Source organism: Agelaius tricolor, unplaced genomic scaffold (assembly GCF_023055355.1).
Source record: "Agelaius tricolor isolate 1412-34295 unplaced genomic scaffold, bAgeTri1.0.p SCAF_1, whole genome shotgun sequence".
Classification (NCBI taxonomy): Eukaryota; Metazoa; Chordata; class Aves; order Passeriformes; family Icteridae; genus Agelaius; species Agelaius tricolor.
Genome location: NW_027269261.1, coordinates 85651687 through 85669746, shown reverse-complemented (window position 1 = coordinate 85669746; position 18060 = coordinate 85651687). Strand labels below are relative to the sequence as shown.

The 18060-nt window shown below is 37.8% G+C and overlaps 1 protein-coding gene across 27 annotated transcripts in view; it reads right to left on the bottom strand.

Moving 5' to 3' along the window:
* DLGAP2 (DLG associated protein 2) overlaps positions 1 to 18060 on the bottom strand; it is a 456578-nt gene that overhangs the window by 297042 nt on the left and 141476 nt on the right. For 8 of the 27 annotated variants that reach the window (XM_071441798.1, XM_071441806.1, XM_071441843.1 and 5 more), the window contains exon 2: positions 718 to 889. The exons of 18 other annotated variants lie outside the window; for them this stretch is intronic. In XM_071441798.1, coding sequence (XP_071297899.1) covers positions 718 to 889 — 172 coding nt within the window. Of the gene's footprint in view, positions 1 to 717; positions 890 to 18060 lie in introns of those variants that run through there. One more of the 27 variants, XM_071441965.1, reaches the window with a different exon arrangement.

The following is an 18060-nucleotide window of genomic DNA, read 5'->3' as shown; positions in this document are numbered from 1 at the left end:
GGTGCAGCAATACAAGCACAGTCATATTCATCACCAATATTTTTATTCTGTTGCATCTCTGGCAGGCTCTTGGCAGTATAGCAACAAACATCCCAGTAATAAATGAGCTTTTAAGTGCACCAAGCTTTACTATTCAGCAGCTGGCTTGTGGTCTCTGATGAAAACTTAATGTATACAACCCCTGCATAGGCAGCACACCAAATAGCAATAACAGCAACAACACTAATAAAAACATAAGACATTGCTCTGACCTCAAGTTGAGAACACAGGTCAACTATCTTCCTAACTATACCAAAATCTATTACTTCAGGGGCTCTTTTCCTAAGCTACACTAACACACTACTGAATTGCAGCAAGTTAGGTAAGTAGGAGCACAATGCCCATTAAGCCTCCATAAACAATTAACTTTTGCAGCTGAGCTCTACAACAAAACAACCTGTCTGCTGCCATGGGATGTTGTTTCACTTCATGTAGGTCATTGGTGAGGTAATAGACAGTTTTACCCAGCAACAGCAGAAAAGTAGCAAAATACCAGCACAACACATCCTTTGATAGGCTTAATAAAAATATAGATCAAGTTCATAGCAGAAGAAATTGAAAAAAAAGCAATTACCTCACTTAAATGTATTTCAAATGTTTGCAAAGTACACAGAATTTTACTGCTAAAAATACCCCAACAAAACATACATTCAATGTAAAAAAATGCCTTAAACTTACCTCTTAGTTTACACTGATTTAATATATTTTTTCTTCTACTTTTCAACTTTCCTTGCATCTTGGGAATATAGTGGTTTTCTCCACCCGTTTCCTTCCTCTCACCTCCTCCCCCTCCAATCTGGCCTCCTTTCCTTCCTTGGAGGTTTTTAAGCTTTAATTTGAGAGTGTAAAGCTGAAAAATATTTGATACAATTTTTTTTTTTAATTAGAGAATTGAGCTCCTCACCATGGTTGAAGCATTTCTGGGAACAGCACCAAAAAGCTGGAAGCTACTGCACTGAGTAGCCACAGCTTATCTCTTAAAATCATCACTCATTTATTTTTCCCAGACAACTAATGTTTCAGCATTTTACTTACAGACATGACTGCAGTTTAGGAAACTAGAAATGAGTCCGAGTCTCTTTGTTCAATTTTGGAATGTGAAAACTAGATTCCCAAATTCCAGCGTGGGCCCATCTCCAGCTGGAACAGGAACAAGACTCACCAAGTGGGATTTGACAATGTATGAGCTGAGGCTTAAGTTAGTCACATTTTAAATGAGCTCAGAAGGGTATTGATGATTATGTGTTCCAACTGGAGGAGGTAGTTGTCAGTCTGCCTGCAGTGTGCATGTCACCACACTGGGGAAGGGGAAATATTTTAGAGCTTGTGTGGGACTGGGCTTGCTGAATGGAGCACTTGGGAAGTCTCCTCTCCTATAATTTGGATATTGTTGGGGAAGGGGGGAAAAAGTATAGGTTAGATATAATCTTCAGGAACTCTGTAACATGCATTCACAGCCAGGGGTGTTGGACTTGGCATTTCTGTATGCAAGTGAGTGGAAGCCTACAGCCTGTTTTAGGTTTCCATTAATTGGCACTAAATTTGCTTTACAGCCTGTATATATGTTTTTTTCAATCTTCATTTGGTATGGCTAGAGATTGCTTTCATCTAATAAAGAATATTTTCCTGATAAGATATCAAATATGTGGTAATGCTAAATAAATCATATCTTTTGTAAATGCTTACACATTTCAGGTATGTGGATAACAGTAGTCTTGCTCTCCATTCCTTTTTTGTTCATTCATTGCATTTGTCTTTCCTCCTACATTACCCCTGCCTGAACAACAGCAAATTGCTCTTCCAACCCATTTATTTGTGTGAAATTCAGCAATTGCATGTCTAGTCTTTTACACAATCTATCTGCACATTCTTTCAAAGACAGTATTTCCCTGTTAGACATTATAATGACTACAAACTGGACCTTCTACAACCAGAAAATAGAATGTTTTAGTGTAATTGAATGTGTATATTTTTTTGCATTTAGTTAATATGTATTGGGCATATAAAATCAGTTCTGAAGTAGTTTATCACAGATGCATTAGCTTCTCATTTCTCTCAATCAGAATATGATACATTCATAACTCCTTCTGCTCATGTTTCTAACCTCTTAAGTATCGTTTATTTTCTGTTTCCTGCTGTTTACATCATCTGCTGACTTCATTAACATGCTGTTCACTTGCTTTCTTTAATACTATTAATGAAACTGTTAAATAAGGCTGAAACAGAGACTAATCATTATAGCAGCACATCGGACAACTGGAATGTGTCATCAGCCAAGGTTTCTGCAGCAAGGTCTAAAAGTCCATTTGTCAAAATAATTCCTTTTAATTGGTTTCACTAAGTTATTTTTTCAATTGACTGATGTTTAATTGTGGCATTACCAGGAAGCCATTTGTGAAACCTTGGCATAGAAAATCTGACTGCTTATATATTTGCTTTTGTCTAAACCAAACCTACTGGAAAGTTTGTACTTGCTTCAGAATGGGTTTTGAAGTGCTTACTAGAGTTCTCCTTTCTATTTACCTATTCATACTCACTGTTTCATATTATAGTTTACCCTTATAGATTTGAGATACTTGAATTAACTCCATGCAATTGACAAAACAATTAGGTTGCTTTAAGGCTGTGCAGAAGGGTATGTGATAACAAACAAATAATATTAAATAGAAGATAATATTTTTTACATAAATAGACACACATAGTGAGAATATATATGAATTCAACACAGACACAAACATTTCCAAATACATTTCCAGCATAACTAAGGGAAGCATGAGAGGTGTCTGTTAAACATCAAAAAGCATAAACAGAGAAGGAAAAAAAATTCTATTTTACCTGCATAGTTACTGGTGACCTGCAAACACACTAACCAAGAATAAATTAGGCTAGAAGTGAGAAAGTAAGTAACAACCATGAGGAATGTGAGCCTTCAGATAAATCTTCCAGTACATGTAGTCAAGCAATGAACATAAAGCCTTTAATACAAAGCTGGCTTGGTTCACAGAAGGAGTTGTCAAGTGGTTGCTTGAAAAGGCAGCCAGCCCTGATCTCAGACATAGTGGCCCTATCTGCTTTCCAGCTCTGCGAGCACAACAGTGAATACCAACTATTCTTAACCCCTAACTTTGTCTTTGAAATTACTGATTCACATTTTCTTTGTAATGAAAGTCTGGAATAAATACTCCTCAGTTTTGATGAACCTCAATTGCCTCATGAAATCTAAAATAAGAAAATGCAATTATTAATCTTCATTACTAATAAGACCTGAGCTGCTGAATTTTTTAAGTGTCAAACTTTTGGCCTCTAAAAAATTAGTTTTCAGTAAGTACACATAGGGGAAAGCTTCACAAGCAAGGGCAGTCTTGAAGACAGTGGATTCTGGCCCTGACCGAGGTCTTTGTTGAAAAGCTCAAGTTCACTACTCCTGACATACAGCAACTGCATCAGGGTCTGCCTCCCCAGTAGTATCATCACAGACCTGGGGAAAATGGATATAATCTAGACCAAAAGAACATACCCTTGACATTTTTTCTTCTTTTGGGGACAAAAACCACAAAAATCTCTCATGGCTTAGAAAAGACTGAAAATATTTGAATCCAGAACTATTTTGAATCTGAGAAGTGACAGAGCTGATAAAAAAGGACAATCAGGCATTTTTGTAATCATAGTATTTTGAGTATATAGGTCATTTCATTTTGAAGTTTTCAGAAAAGACTTGAGGACATTCAAAAATATCAGCATATCTTTTTATACAAAAAACCCACTCTCAATTAAAAAGACTTCCAGAAGATTTGCTCATGGATATGTATTTGATTTCATGGAATGAAGCATTTTTGATCCTCCTAAGAGCATTCTCCTCTAAGTTTTTAACTTTTATCAGTGGAAGAAGGAGCTTTGGTGAAAGTTATTTAACCTTTATAGTACATTATTTACATAGACTACTCCAAGAAAACTAACAGGGCTGTTACTCTAGGTACAATCTTTTTTATTTGGCTGAATAGTTCTTGGCCTTTTCAAAGCACATGACTCATTGTTTTCATCAGCCTATGATCATAATGATACAAAGAAAAGTCACAGTAATTATAGAGCAGTCTTCATAAGAGCTATATTTAATAAGCTATGCTCATCCCTGTTCCAACTCCACTAGCTTCTGTCAAAAGCAAGGATATATTTAACCGTTATGTGCTAGCTGGCATAGCTACAATTATTATCCTCGAGAAAGCAGTAATGCTTTGGCCCTTCTAGAGGTTAAACCTTATTTTCTGTCTGTTAACAAAAATACTGAACAGTTGAAATAGATTGAGAGTGCAATAAATGTTCATAGACTTCAAACAAAGCATTCTTTCTGAAATCATGTCTATAAAAGGCTTGTGTTTTTACCTTTTCAGTTTGACAAAAAAAGCAATGATGAAAGGTGAACGTAGCTATATCTGTATATATGCATGTCTTAGCATAAATACAAACATATTGGCAAGAAATATTAGAAGTGTATCATCAAAACCCTTTATTTTTCATTGGATTATTAGCTGTTTAAGCACAATTAGTGACTACTATTAACTTCAGAAGTCTTTAAAAAATGGAAAAAACCCAACTCTTTATCTAGAGGAGATCACAATGAACATATGAAACAGCAGGAGGATACAGTCTGCTGAGTAGCACAAAGAAAAATAAGAAAAAAGTTGCCCAGGATACATCTTAGCACACAAACTGAGCATCAGATGTAATCTGTTGCCATCACCAGGTGGTTTACATAAACATTTATCTATTATGAGGCCTCTGCAAATGCTATTTTGAATTGTTACTGGAAATTTATTACAGCATAATATGAGATAATAATATAAAAAAATAAACTCAGGGCACCAGCACCAGCCTGGTTCTATTTTACCTGTTCAGTTTAACCAGGGGAAAATAATTCAGATTACCTTGAAGGAAGAATAGGTATGTTATTGACTTCAAAGGGCTCACTAACAGTAGCATACAACTTCTGGCATCATTTCAGTCTCACTAGTTCTTGATAATTAAAATACTGTTTACTTCATAGTACATTTTTAATTAATAAACAAAATCATTTACATAGCTTCTTTCTTTGTCTGTTTGCTAGCACGTGTTCTGCCACACAAGTGTTTACTTCCTGCTGCCCTGCAGAGGAGTGCTTGTGCTCACAGCAGAGGAACAATATGGCTCAGAGAATCAGATCTACAGAACCATCCTGAAATAACTGGTCATTCAGGATGGGAGGAATGAGGGGTGAATATTCACATACAAATTATGGGGGGGGGGGGGGGGGGAGGAGGGGCAAACAAAAACATAAGATAATATTAACAGAATTCATTAATATCAGGTAATATTAATAGAATTCAAAGAACCAAACATATTTTATAGTTCATTCCAGAACTCCACACATCCTTCCTATTCTTGAAAAGCATGAAGTATAAAATCCTTCCAGTTCATCTACTGCATACAAGATATCTATCTTCCCACACTGCCATCCAATACAGCTCAGAATTCCGGTCTTATAAGCCTCAATATAAAATGTGCTGTTCTCTAAATTAAAACTTTGAAAGCATATATTGTGTTTATAGGCTGGCTAACAGTCACAGGGATCATATATGCCTGTGAATGTATATGAGTGCATGAGACAAGACTACTGAACCTATTGATTAATTTCTGATTAAAAGAGAAGACAGTGAAACACTGGGAAAATTCTGAAGCAACCTTGTATTGTGATATGCAGAAGAATGCAAGCTGCAGTTCATTGGTGTCTCCATAGAAACAAGACATATTGGGGGGTGTAAGACACTGTCAGAGGACTAAAAAAATTCAGCTTCAGCAGAAAACAGAAAGGCACCTGAGGGATTTTTTTTTACCAGGAAAACAAAAATTAATTATTCATTTCCTATATGGGAAGCATCCATTTTTAGATGAGTTACTTAACATGCGTCAGGATTAATTTATGGAGTGGCTAATCCTATGATTTTCTAATCCATAAAATCTGTAGAAAATGCATCGTTACACTTCTGAGTATAATGCCAAAAAGGAATATAAGTAGGCTCTCAATGAATAATTGAAAGGTCTATTCAATGTGCTGTTAATTTTTGGTAACATTTTCACACTTACTTTAGACAGTGCTTATGCATTCATATGAATATTGGCTCATAAGCAGAACCCCTTTTTGGCTTGTGCAAAAGGTGTCCCCAGGAGAATTAAAGGCAGTGGGGAGACATTACTTCAAGACACTGCGCTGTAAACCTGCTCAGCATCCCTCCTACTTCAGAGGAACAGAGACTCAAAGTGTGCAGCTGCAGCAACTATTTTTAAGAAGTTGAACCCACACACAGGATGGATTAAAAAAGGCTCATCTCCATATGCTAAACCTGAAACTATAGGCAGAGATTTTTTCCTATGTGACCAAGGGACCTATGCCAGCTGGTAGCTTTGTAGGCTGGGCTACTGTTCCTTGGTTTTATGCCCTGAACAGGCTATTGAAGCCTTGGGGACAGACTTCCCACCTCAGAACCAACCCCAAGCCCCCTCAGCTCTTTTCCTAGAGATATATATTCTTTATCTGTAGAGGTCCCCAGTACTGAAGGTACCTCTTGCCTCCTTTTCTACTGAAACAAAAAAGCTGTGGAAATTATCAGTTTCCTCATCAAGTCATTTCTGCTCCATTTCCTCAGAAGAGAGGAAAGCCTGTCATGCTGCCTCCAAGGCCCCTGGCATACAGAGGAGGCACTTCTACTACACAAGGGAACTGAAGTTCAGAATTGCCATTAATTCTTGGCTGGGGGTCTCTGCAGTATTAGGAGCCTCTCTTAAGCCTATGTTAAGACAATGCATGTTAGGTATGAAAAGAGAAAAGGTCCTTCAAGAATAACCAGGTGAGATGATGTACCCATGATATCATGGTGATGATCCAACCCTTTGACAACAACTAACCACTTTAAGGAAGACAAGGATTAAGGAAATGGAAAACTATGAGGCTTCCCTGCTGCAAACAAGACTTAAGGATTCTAAAAAGATGTCTCAATGCGGGAAGGAAAAAAAGGTTAAAGTGAAAACAGCTATTTAGGGACTTTTTAGTGTGCCTGTCACATATAACCAAGTTCTGTACAAAGCACCCATGCTAGTAAAAAAACAGAGGTCTCACTGAAGACTAAGTATTATGCATATTTTTTATCAGGTATGATCCTCCTAATAAATATTCAGGCACTAGAGCTCTGCCAGAGGATGCAGACTCACTCTCTAGCTCTCTACAGACTTGCATCAAGATGCATCTAAGATCAGAGAGAATCCTTCAATTAACAAAGCATGGCATCTTGCAGTCAATTTTCAAAATTAACACAAAATAGAATGGCACTATGAGTGATTATGGCATGTTTATGTCCAGCTGTGCTTTTTAGCATATGTGAAAAGATGGAAATTCAGAAAAACGTGAACTGATATGCATTCATTTACACCACAGTTTCTTCAATTGGTGCACCAGAGCTGAAAGCAGTGAACTTGCAGGAAATCACTTATCTTTCACAAATGCAAAGTATTGCCTGCACAGAAAAATTGTGGGTACACATGGAAGAAGAAATTATTTAAAAAGAGGTGCAGAAGATGATGAAAGATAGCTGATATGGCTATTGTTTTTTCAAGGAGAATAAGAATTAAAAAGATAGAATTATTTTTGATCTTATGAAGACTGTAATGCCCCTGTAATTGAATTTTGGACTTTGGATAAACAGTGATATTATCCTATACCTTTGCTTTTATGTGCCATTCTTGTCCACATCATCAGTCTTAGGTGATATTAAGCTATTTCTCACACAAGAAAAATCTACTCTAGGAATAAGAGATACCAAAAAACCATGTTTTTCTGAAGGACATAATATTAGGCTGCTCTTTAGGGAACCTCTTAAACTCTTCTATGTTGCAGCTAAAGGAAGAATAAGAGTTGTGTAATCTCAAGTAGTCTGCCTTCACATCCTTCACTGCAATCTCATCTTCGGGCCCCTGAATCCTTATAGACACTGACGTCAAATGAGGAAAGGATACAACAGTTTGAAGTCTCTTTTCCCCTTTCCTGTGCACCCTCTCCATTTCCCAAAGAAGCAAATGAGAAAGGAAAATGATTGACATTTTTCACTATTGTGCTAGTTATTAATAAAAGTCAGACTGAAGGGACAGTGAGAAATAAGACTCAGAAAGGAAGGGTGCACAACAACACCTGATACACAGCTGCTGATGTATACATAATGATCATATATTACCACAAGTTCAGATTACATTAGATGGAATGGTGTCAACATATTTCAGGAGAAAATTAGCTATAGCTTATACAATAAAGTCTTTATTATCTGTCAAGCCTACTTGACATTTATTTTTACAAATTATGATACTTTATAGGAAGCTGTGCAAACACTCTGACCATTTTTTATAGGTGATATTAGATCTAAAGCACATACCAGCATCATGCAGTGATGGAACTTCAGTATGGTTTTGACATTAGTAATACATACTGAGTTTGCAGTAATGACTCTTACAAGTTCTTTGGTTCCAGAAGTGTGTTATACATATTGCAGTGGGGTCACAGATGGATGTTCCTAATTGCAGTTCCAGGAACAGTGAGATCAAAGATCTCTGCCAGATCTTCTGTCCCCATAATGCACACAGACCCAAATTTTCCAGAGATTCAATTTATCTGGGTAGCCAAAGGTGCCTGAGTCAGCACAGGATATATGAAGTTTTAGGGCAATTACTAGAGAAAAACATAGTGGCCATGCTGGCTGTCATAGAATTTTGTCACACACAGTTATCAGATGTGGAGAAAAAATCAAGAATAACTGTTATGAAAGACTGAAGACTACTGCAGTGTGTCCATCATTCAGGTCAGTGGTTATGGCTGTAGTGCAGGACTGGTGAGTAATGTGTTTAATTTCATACTTTGCCAAAGGCTTCTTTGGGGACCTAGAGGAACTAAAGACAGAGTCTCTGCTTAATTCTCAAAATAAGGATAATAATCTTTCCTCACTTCAGAGATGTGCTCAGATGACTGAGGCAGGTTGCTGTAGTGTGCAACAAGTTCACATTACTTTGCTTCTATATGTATGTATACATATAAACATATATGTGCATATATTTTATTCAATGAATGACATCAAAGACACAGTAAATATAGATAAACATTGCAAGTTCAATTGCTTTCCTAAAATTTGCAGGTAAAACATATTACTTAGAAGAAGAAAGGATTTTGTAAATATAAAAGTTTTACTATCTATTTCTTGAATCCATCCAAGACAACCTAGTGCAATGTTCTTCCCCTAGTTATTTTACACTTTGGCATATACAATATTCATTGTGGGTATATTTGAGTGAGTTTTTTGGGGGTTTTGAACATTATATATATATAATGCAAGTTCCTTTAAACAACTTTACTGCTTTCCATAATTAAAATAAAATAAAGCAGAAAAGCAACACGTTAATTTTCCTGCCAGAGCTGCATTTATCCCTAAGCACTTTGAGCAAGGCACAGCAATGCGCAATATGTTGCACAGTAATTCTGCCTGAGTAAAGCTCCTGATATTAAAGAATAACCATGCATCCAAGAGACAGTCAGCCTAAGGCACAGACAGATTGACACAGCGTGGTGCAACATTTTTGTCCAGAATCTGGAAATGCCTGCTTGTGAAACTTTGGCAAGAGTAAGTCTGCACCATATGCATCTCCTTGTAAGTTTAATTGTCTGTATGCAAGCTATTAGTCTACCTTCAGGAGTTACTTTTCTTAACATCTTCTTCCTTCATTGCAGTATTATGGCTAAATGAATATTATAATGTCAAATCAATAAAAGACAACCCATGGTAGTTTGAGGCTTTTGACAAAGCCTGGAGCCAGAGCTAATGAATAATATTAATCAATCAATCAGTAAGTGTTTGGTTCTAAATCAGTATTGGTATTTCACAGGCAGAATTGCTTCAGGCAAATGTTCCTTTAGCATGCACCACAGCTCTCCAACATCTTAATCTCCTGCCATCACTGCATCTTAGTGCAGATCTCATTCACTTGTATTCCTCATTGCTATCTCTTCACATTAGTAAATGTGAAGCAAATGCTTGATGAAAGAGATATTTTAAGAGATATTTTAAAAGACCTACTAAAGAGTAGGTATGAGATATTCTAAAAAACCTACTAAAAAGTTGCATTAAGAAACAGTGGTCAGTCCCACTGAAATGGCATGAGGGATCTGCAGCAAAATCCAAGATGTCTTTGAATTTAAATGCTGATTATCTAGTTAGTAGCAATAATCAAGAGTCTTATATAGATAAATGAAGATACCTACAAAGAAAAGACATTTACTGAAAACAGGTACAATGTATTTTACATTTCCACCTTGCATTTCAGAGCCACATTCACAGATAATGAATCACTGTGAATAGCATGGTGGTGGGTTCTTTAGAAGGCATATCTGTATGCCTGCTAAAAAGGATAAGCACTCCATACTGTGTCCTGTGTGAGTCTACTCAGATAATTTAACTGTATTACAAACTGCACAGACTATACATATCACTTGCACGTGTTTTCTTCATTATAGTCATCAGGATAGTCCCAAGTAACAGAAGTGCTTGGTTTTTTTTGTTTGTGTCTATTATAGCTTTGTGTGGTATTAATAGTTTTCTTGGATATTTACTTTAGACTTGGTTTTATAAAAACCCTCATTTAAATAAGCTCACTGTTCATTCTCATGCCTGTGAGGCAACACGAGGCTACAAGTAAACTTTTGTGGACTTATATACAGGTGTCACTGCCAGAAGACATCTGAAAAACATGCACCTGCATGGTTCTACCATTGCCATGGGACCTCTTTGAAGATATGAGGCCACATGCTCTCTGTAGATGCACTGCACAGGAAGGAATTCAGCATTGCTATCAAGTTGAAGTCAAAATGACATGGAATGTAATCTACACCAACATGTAGAGTAGCAATCTACATCCAAGAACATGGTCAAACCTCCACTTCCAAAGGAGCTGTGCTGCCTGGTGTTCCCTTCCAAAGGGAGCTCCTGGAGGATGAGATGCTGTGCAGTGCAGTGCAGGCAGTCACACTGGCTGTCTGCCAGTGAGGCATTTCTGAATATTGGCTGATAAGCAGAACCTGAGAGGTGCTCCCCTTGAGCACCAGGGGCTGGTCCCCTCTCTCAGCACTAAGGGAAGAATCTCATCCCTTCCTGGTGGGCTGAACTGAGGGCACAGAGACACACAGGCTGCTCTGCTGCCCATTTGCTCTAATTCCTGCTGTGCTGCATGCTGTACAACCTGTCATGGGCTGGACCATATCAAAGATGGAGAAAAAGAAGGCATGAATCCTATTGCTTCTACAAATATATTTTACCCCACATTTAAATGGTTTTGAAATAGTTGATGCACACTGTCAAATTGGATGACTTTTCCCTAAAATAATACTTTAAAAAGCATTTACATTAACAGAAACACTATGAAATTTATCAGAATATGGTTATTTTGGAATACTTCACAAGAAACTGAGTTTCTTCCCCTGGAAATTTTCATTGACACTTTTAAAAATAAGTGTAATACAGTCTCCAAAAGAGACAGAATACAATAGATTAGGTTGTAAAGGGAAGAAATTTGGGACAACTTTTAAGTTTTAGACTAAGGTGTCATTTTTTATGTCTGCCCAACATTCCATCCTCCTCATGAGAAAAGGCAGGATGCCACTGTCCAAAATCTTACACAATTTAATTTTCTGGTGGTTCCCCTACACACCCTACCTGCACTCCATTCATATAAACCCGGGCTTTTCACACTGCTGCTCATCATCTGATAAATTACAAACTTTCTGTTTTAAACATTCCAAAGAAAAAAAGCACCGTACAGGCTGTGGTGCCCAGCCCCAGCAGCAGCGGCAACAGCAGCTCTGTGAGGGGAGGCCGGGGCTGCCCCAGCCGGACACAGCCGGTTCCAGCCGGACACAGCCGGGCACAGCCGGACACAGCCGGGCACAGCCGGACACAGCCAGACAGAGCCAGTTCCAGCCGGGCATAGCCAGTTCCAGCTGGTTACAGCCAGACACAGCCGGTTCCAGCCAGACACAGCCAGACACAGCCGGTTCCAGCCGGATCCAACCGCCCACCTCAGGCCGCGCCTCAGGGATGGCGTGTGTAAGGAGGGGCAAAAATGTTGGTGAGGAAAAGGTCTGTGAGATAGAACTTCAAAAAACCCCTAAACCAACCGTGTGGGCATGAAGGTGAGAGCAGAGAGGAGGAGGGGCCCAGACACCAAGGCAGGAATTGCCCAGCAGCCCGTGGAGCGGACTGTGATGGAGCAGCCACAGCGCAGCCTGTGAAGACCCCACGCATAGGCAAGCTGGTCATGAAGGACCCATGGAAGGACATGGCAGGAAAGATGTGTGTTGAGGAGAGGCAGAGAGGAGTTTTTACAGATGGATTCCTACCCCTATTCCCCATAGCCTTGGGTTGCAGAGGCCAAGGAGTCAGGTATAAAGGAATAAAGTTGAGCCTGGGAAGAAGGAGAGGGCAGGGGAAAGAAAGGAGTTCTTTTAATTTTTCATTGCTTCTCACTATCCAAACTTATTTTAAATTGGCAATACAGTAAGTTAATTTCCCCAGGCTGAGTCTGTTTTGCCCGTGATGGCAATTGATAAGTGGTAATTGGTAAATTCCCTGTTTTATCTCATTCCATAAACTATTTCCTACCTCATCCTGCTGAAGGAATAGAATGAGAGGTGGCTGGGTGTGGTCTGGAAGTTGACCAAGGTCAACCCAGCACAAGGACTGAAATCAGAAATACACACTCTTTCCAGAAATTAAATCATCACAACAGATATTTTGTTAATGAAATAAAAAGCACTGCCTTGAGTCAATACAGAAATAAATCACACTTGTAAAGGTTTGTATTTATGGCTAACATTAGAAGTTAACAGATGAATATTTAGCAGTTTTTTATAGCAACAATATTCCAAAAAATTATTAAACAGCTCAGTGCTGCTCCTTTCTCTTGCTGCAGGCTGAAAACATGGAAAGCCTTCATCTGCTTGAGGTTATCTAGCAAAATTTCCATACCACGTATAGAAATGGATTCAAACATTTTGCATAGACAACTTATTTCAGTGTTGCAAGAGACATGTTTAACCCCTGCCGTACATCAGTGGCAAGTAAAAGAAGGACTCCATGAGCAGAGTACATGGCAAACAGGCCATTTTATGTGAATAAGCAATCTTGTTCAAGCTACCTCAGGGAAATCAAATCACCTCTCCAGACTAAGGTTTAGTTACAGAGATGTAAACTTGGAATAATTTAAACTAGTACCTTAGTGGTTCAAAAGATGGTCTGCTTCATATAAACGCCAAATCACTAACTCCTTCAACAGACCAGACCTCCTATTCCACGAGATGATATATAAACATGTTCTTATTAATCCATATGAATCAACACTGTCTTGCTCAAAATAAGGATCTTTGAACTCTCAGTTCAGATTTATGCTAAGTTCTTGGGCAAGGAGCTTACACTTTTTTTCCTTCCTCAAAAGCATATGCTGCTTATATCTTGCTACCACATTAGACCTGTCTTTTAATATACTAAGCTCTTTGTTTAATGTTGCCATTACTGAAACACCACTTTTTGTTTTATTCTTGTTCTAACAGAGAGAAAATAAAGCTATAAAACAGTCCTCCAGCTGATATAAGATTGTTATAATTTTGATTTTCCCAGGTTTCTTTTGATGCATAAAATATGTGAGGAAAACCAAGTCAGCTTTGGAGAATATATTTTAAAACTTTCATTGTGCATTCTCATTAATGTTGTGTGGAGCCTGGTTTTGAACTTTTGAAAAAAAGCTAACAGGTTCTCTTGGCATCCCAATTTACTCCATAGCGTCATGAATATAATTTTTAATAGATACTTCTCACAAATCATTAGGAACTAAGGTTTAACTTTAACTGGCAATGGGTTGAGTAGAAAGAACCATGTTTATGTCTTTTAGGTGGACATCAGGGTAAATTTACATCCAGTTTTGTCTACTAGTAAGTATCCCATTGATTTGAATGAGAGGACCTATATACTTTTGCTAAAAACAAATTAAAATCACACAAACTTAATTTTGAAACCAACCTGTACAGTACTCAGTTGGATGTCTGAGTCTATTGATTTTGTAGGTTTAGGAAATGTTTTAGATCCCTACTTCCCTTTACTTGGGCACATTATTATTTTATTCCTCTCTTATCCTATACAGCTTCTCTGTAAAAGTGCCCTTCATTTAAAGGGGACAGCTGCTTGCACAGTAATCACACTGTCCCATCCTGTGTTGGAAACTGTAGTTCAGAATCCTGTTCTCAATTGTTATTTTTCTGTTCATGACACATCACAGCTGTGTGAATAAGACCACTTAAATTTAAGGATAAAAACATTAATTTAAACTATTTTATATGGAGGAATCTCTATTATTCAATATACAATATGGCCTTGATCTGTTCACAGATTTCAATGTATCTGAAAAAATTTCAATCATATCAGCGCTGTCTGACTTCCCATGGAGCAAGGGCACAGGTGCCATACACATATGACTAGAAACTCTGCAGTCCTCCAGCCTGAAATTCTGTTAAAATCTCATCTTTTCATAACCAACTGACTACCCCTAATTGGATTCTTAATGGCACACTGCCTGGAAATTCAAATGTGGCCTCTCTTGATTTCAGAGTAACCCATTTGAACACAGACAGTTAAAGTGACTTGTTAAGACCATTTAACATGAATGAATACTCTAGAAAGAAAAAAATTATATTACTTCACCCTTAGGGGTTAGGGAGAAAAAGATTCATATTGTATTCATAAAACTGGCACTGTTAAAGGAAAAAGACATAGCAGTTGATCGGCTCATATTGAGCTGTTGATAGAATTCAGAACTGAAATCAGTAAAACAGAAATTGTGCCATTATATTAGCTTTAAAACAAAATCTTTTGGAATACATTTTAAATATTTGAGTTATTTTCCAGGGCTGTGTGCTACTTGTGCATAGGATTTGTCCTCTTTTTGTGTCATGCAAATATAGTATAGCATATGCAGGCTAGCTGGCTTTCTCAATGCTTCAAAACAAAAATGAAATTAAGTGTAGAATTTGTTAAAGAGTTGCACTTTCAAGAACTTCCTTCCTTACAATAGTCTGAAGCCAAATCTCACCAGCTGCAGTGCGTGTCTTCAGTATATTTTCAATTTCAAAACCTTAAATTTTGGAAGCTAATGCAAATCTGCATTCTTTATTAGGTCTGTAAGTCTGCCCACACTTGACTACTGCTGTAATTTTATGTTTTAAATCTAAAGAAATGGAAAATACAGTTGAAGATGAGTTTTGAAAGTGAACATATTAGTGTCCAGGTTCCCTAAGTGCCTTGCCTGATTTCTGCATGCAGTCATTTTCACTGGACTTCTTCAGAGTCTCAGCATATTGACAGAAGAGAATCAATGGAAATGTCTGCCCTTCTGTGAGGATGATTTCCCCTTCCTTAGCATAGAAAGAAACATATATGAACACCATCAGATGTAATTTCTATCCATTATGTCAGTTATGCTCCCCAAATATATGAAAGGGGCAACTTCTGCACTTTTATATCAAAGAACACAGCCTCCTGCTACCTGGAAAAGTATTTCCACCCATACTTTCCAGAGGAATGACTTATAAGGAAACTATATGACCTATTAACAACCAAAAACATCTTCAGCATAGCCACATCTTCACCCTTCACTGAGGTGCCTGAAACACTTGTCCTGCTCTTTTTTTTTCCCCAAATAACTGTGTAATTTATCATTTTATTATCACTGCTAATAGCATGATCACATAAGTGAAATAAAAATATCTGAATCAAAGGGATTCATCTAGCAAAAAAAGTCAAAATGAGTTTTGCTACTTTTCTGAAAAAAAACACTTATTGATCCCCCAGGAGCCTGGCTTCCAAAGCAGTGGCTTTGCATGAAACAATGAAGACTGAAGTATTTATGAGCCAGCTAAATTTCAGCCCTGAGTGAGAGTTTGGGAGATGCTGTTAATTGTTCATATATAAACTAAGAGGGGAAATTTTAGAATTATTAGTCAACAGTTTTATTAACTTCAGAATTCCATCACTATGCAATCATCATTAGTACAAAATCCGTCTTTTGCTAATTTTGTTATTTAAAATGTACTCAGTCATTGAAAAGGCTTGACTGAGAATTGTGTACCCACATTTAAATGAGTTAGAACCAGAACTGGGACCAGACTATGTCTGTCACTAGAGCTCCAAGCTTGGGCACTGATTGTAGTGAGTGTGTGGCCATGGAGCAGGACAATGAGCTGAGTGAGGAAAGGCACCAGGAGGTCTTTAGGGTCCTCCCTGGCTCTTGTGGCCTGTGCTATCTGGCACTATCTCAGTGGGGCACACACTGCTTTTTCTGGCTCTCTTACTGGAAGAGTGTGTATGTGTGTGTCTGTGCATGTGTGTGTATATGTGTACATGAATTCACACAAATGTGTACATGAATGCACACAAATGCCTGTTTCTGCTCACACACTACAGTATTCCTGGGTGAGAACAGGTATAGAAGACCTGTGAGATCCTAGGAGAACAAGAAAAATCAAAAATGAATCTCAAGATTAAATTGTTATGAATATATAGCTGTTCTTGCTTACTGAAGCATAAATGCATCCATAAAGCCCCATGCTCAGATCAGACACAAGGGGTTTAATTCAAAGAAGTGTCTAGATAGGAAATCTAGGGAATTCTGTCTGGGATGCATGGGACTGATTAGAAGCAGGCACCAACAGCACAACAGGAACATAAGGGATCCATCAAAGAAGTACTACAACCAGCTTCAAGGGACATCAAACACTAAAGGCTGTGTTGCCATGCACAATCTCAGAGAAGGGAGTTTCCCAGGCTAGAAAGCATTTCAAGTTCATACTTGTTTTCATCCAGAATGGACCCAAAATTTAGACCAAGAAAGCTTTACGGGCTTTTCAATATTTCTTTGGATGTAGATCTGATTTAAGATGTTCTTTTTGGGAGTTAGTCTTACTCCTAGTTCCAGATTCTTTTCGTAGATCAACCTAGCTATCATCTGGTGTGCTTTAAAACAGAACTGCATGCACACAGGAAAAAAAAAAGAATATAATTTATAAAAAGCCTTGTTCAGCTTGTCTCTGCATGTTTTGGAAAAAGAATGTCTTGTTAAAGCCATGGTTTGGAGTGTGGCCACAGAAAAAGCCAAGTCAGCACAACCAGGCACACTTTGGGCACAGAGTGGGAAGGAACAAGTGTCTGTGGCAGGATGTGAACCTCTTCAGATGAATTGGCTGAAGGAATAATGAAATGGTACCACAACTTCAATACGTGGCAGTATGGTTAAAATATGGAGAGATAAATGCTTAGACAGCACTTCAGAGCAATAGCCCAAATTAATTGTCTAATTGTAAGGTATAATTTAAGCTTTAACTAAGTCTATGAAAATGTATGCAGACTACACATTTATGAGAAAGATTCCATTGACTACATATAATCAATAAAATCAAGATTCCCTATGAGATTCAGCTACTTAGACTGCCAATCTTTATGACACTACAGTATTATTCCTCTTGGTTTAAGATGTTTTTTCCTTTCAGCTTCTATTATGGCTGCACAAATGGGAAGCCAAATAATTGCACTGAGGAAACAATGAGGCTGAATAGATACAAAATGCTGTCAAACACACAGGGTGAACCAAAAAAATATGGTTTTAATTTCTTTCAGTTCTTGCCTGTTACTTCTAGCAGTAGGACAGAGGGAAGGGAAATAAATCAGATGCAAAAATAGTTGTCCTGATGACAACACCCCACTTGATAAACCCCAACCATTGATAAAATTTATAGGACCAAAATAGCATGAAAAAAAAAGATTAAAATTTCATTTCTGCAGAAATCTACAGAATAGCTCCTGAGTTCTGTGTCCTCTCCTAGCCATGCAGGTGATAGGAATGGTGAGGGGGAATTTAACCCAG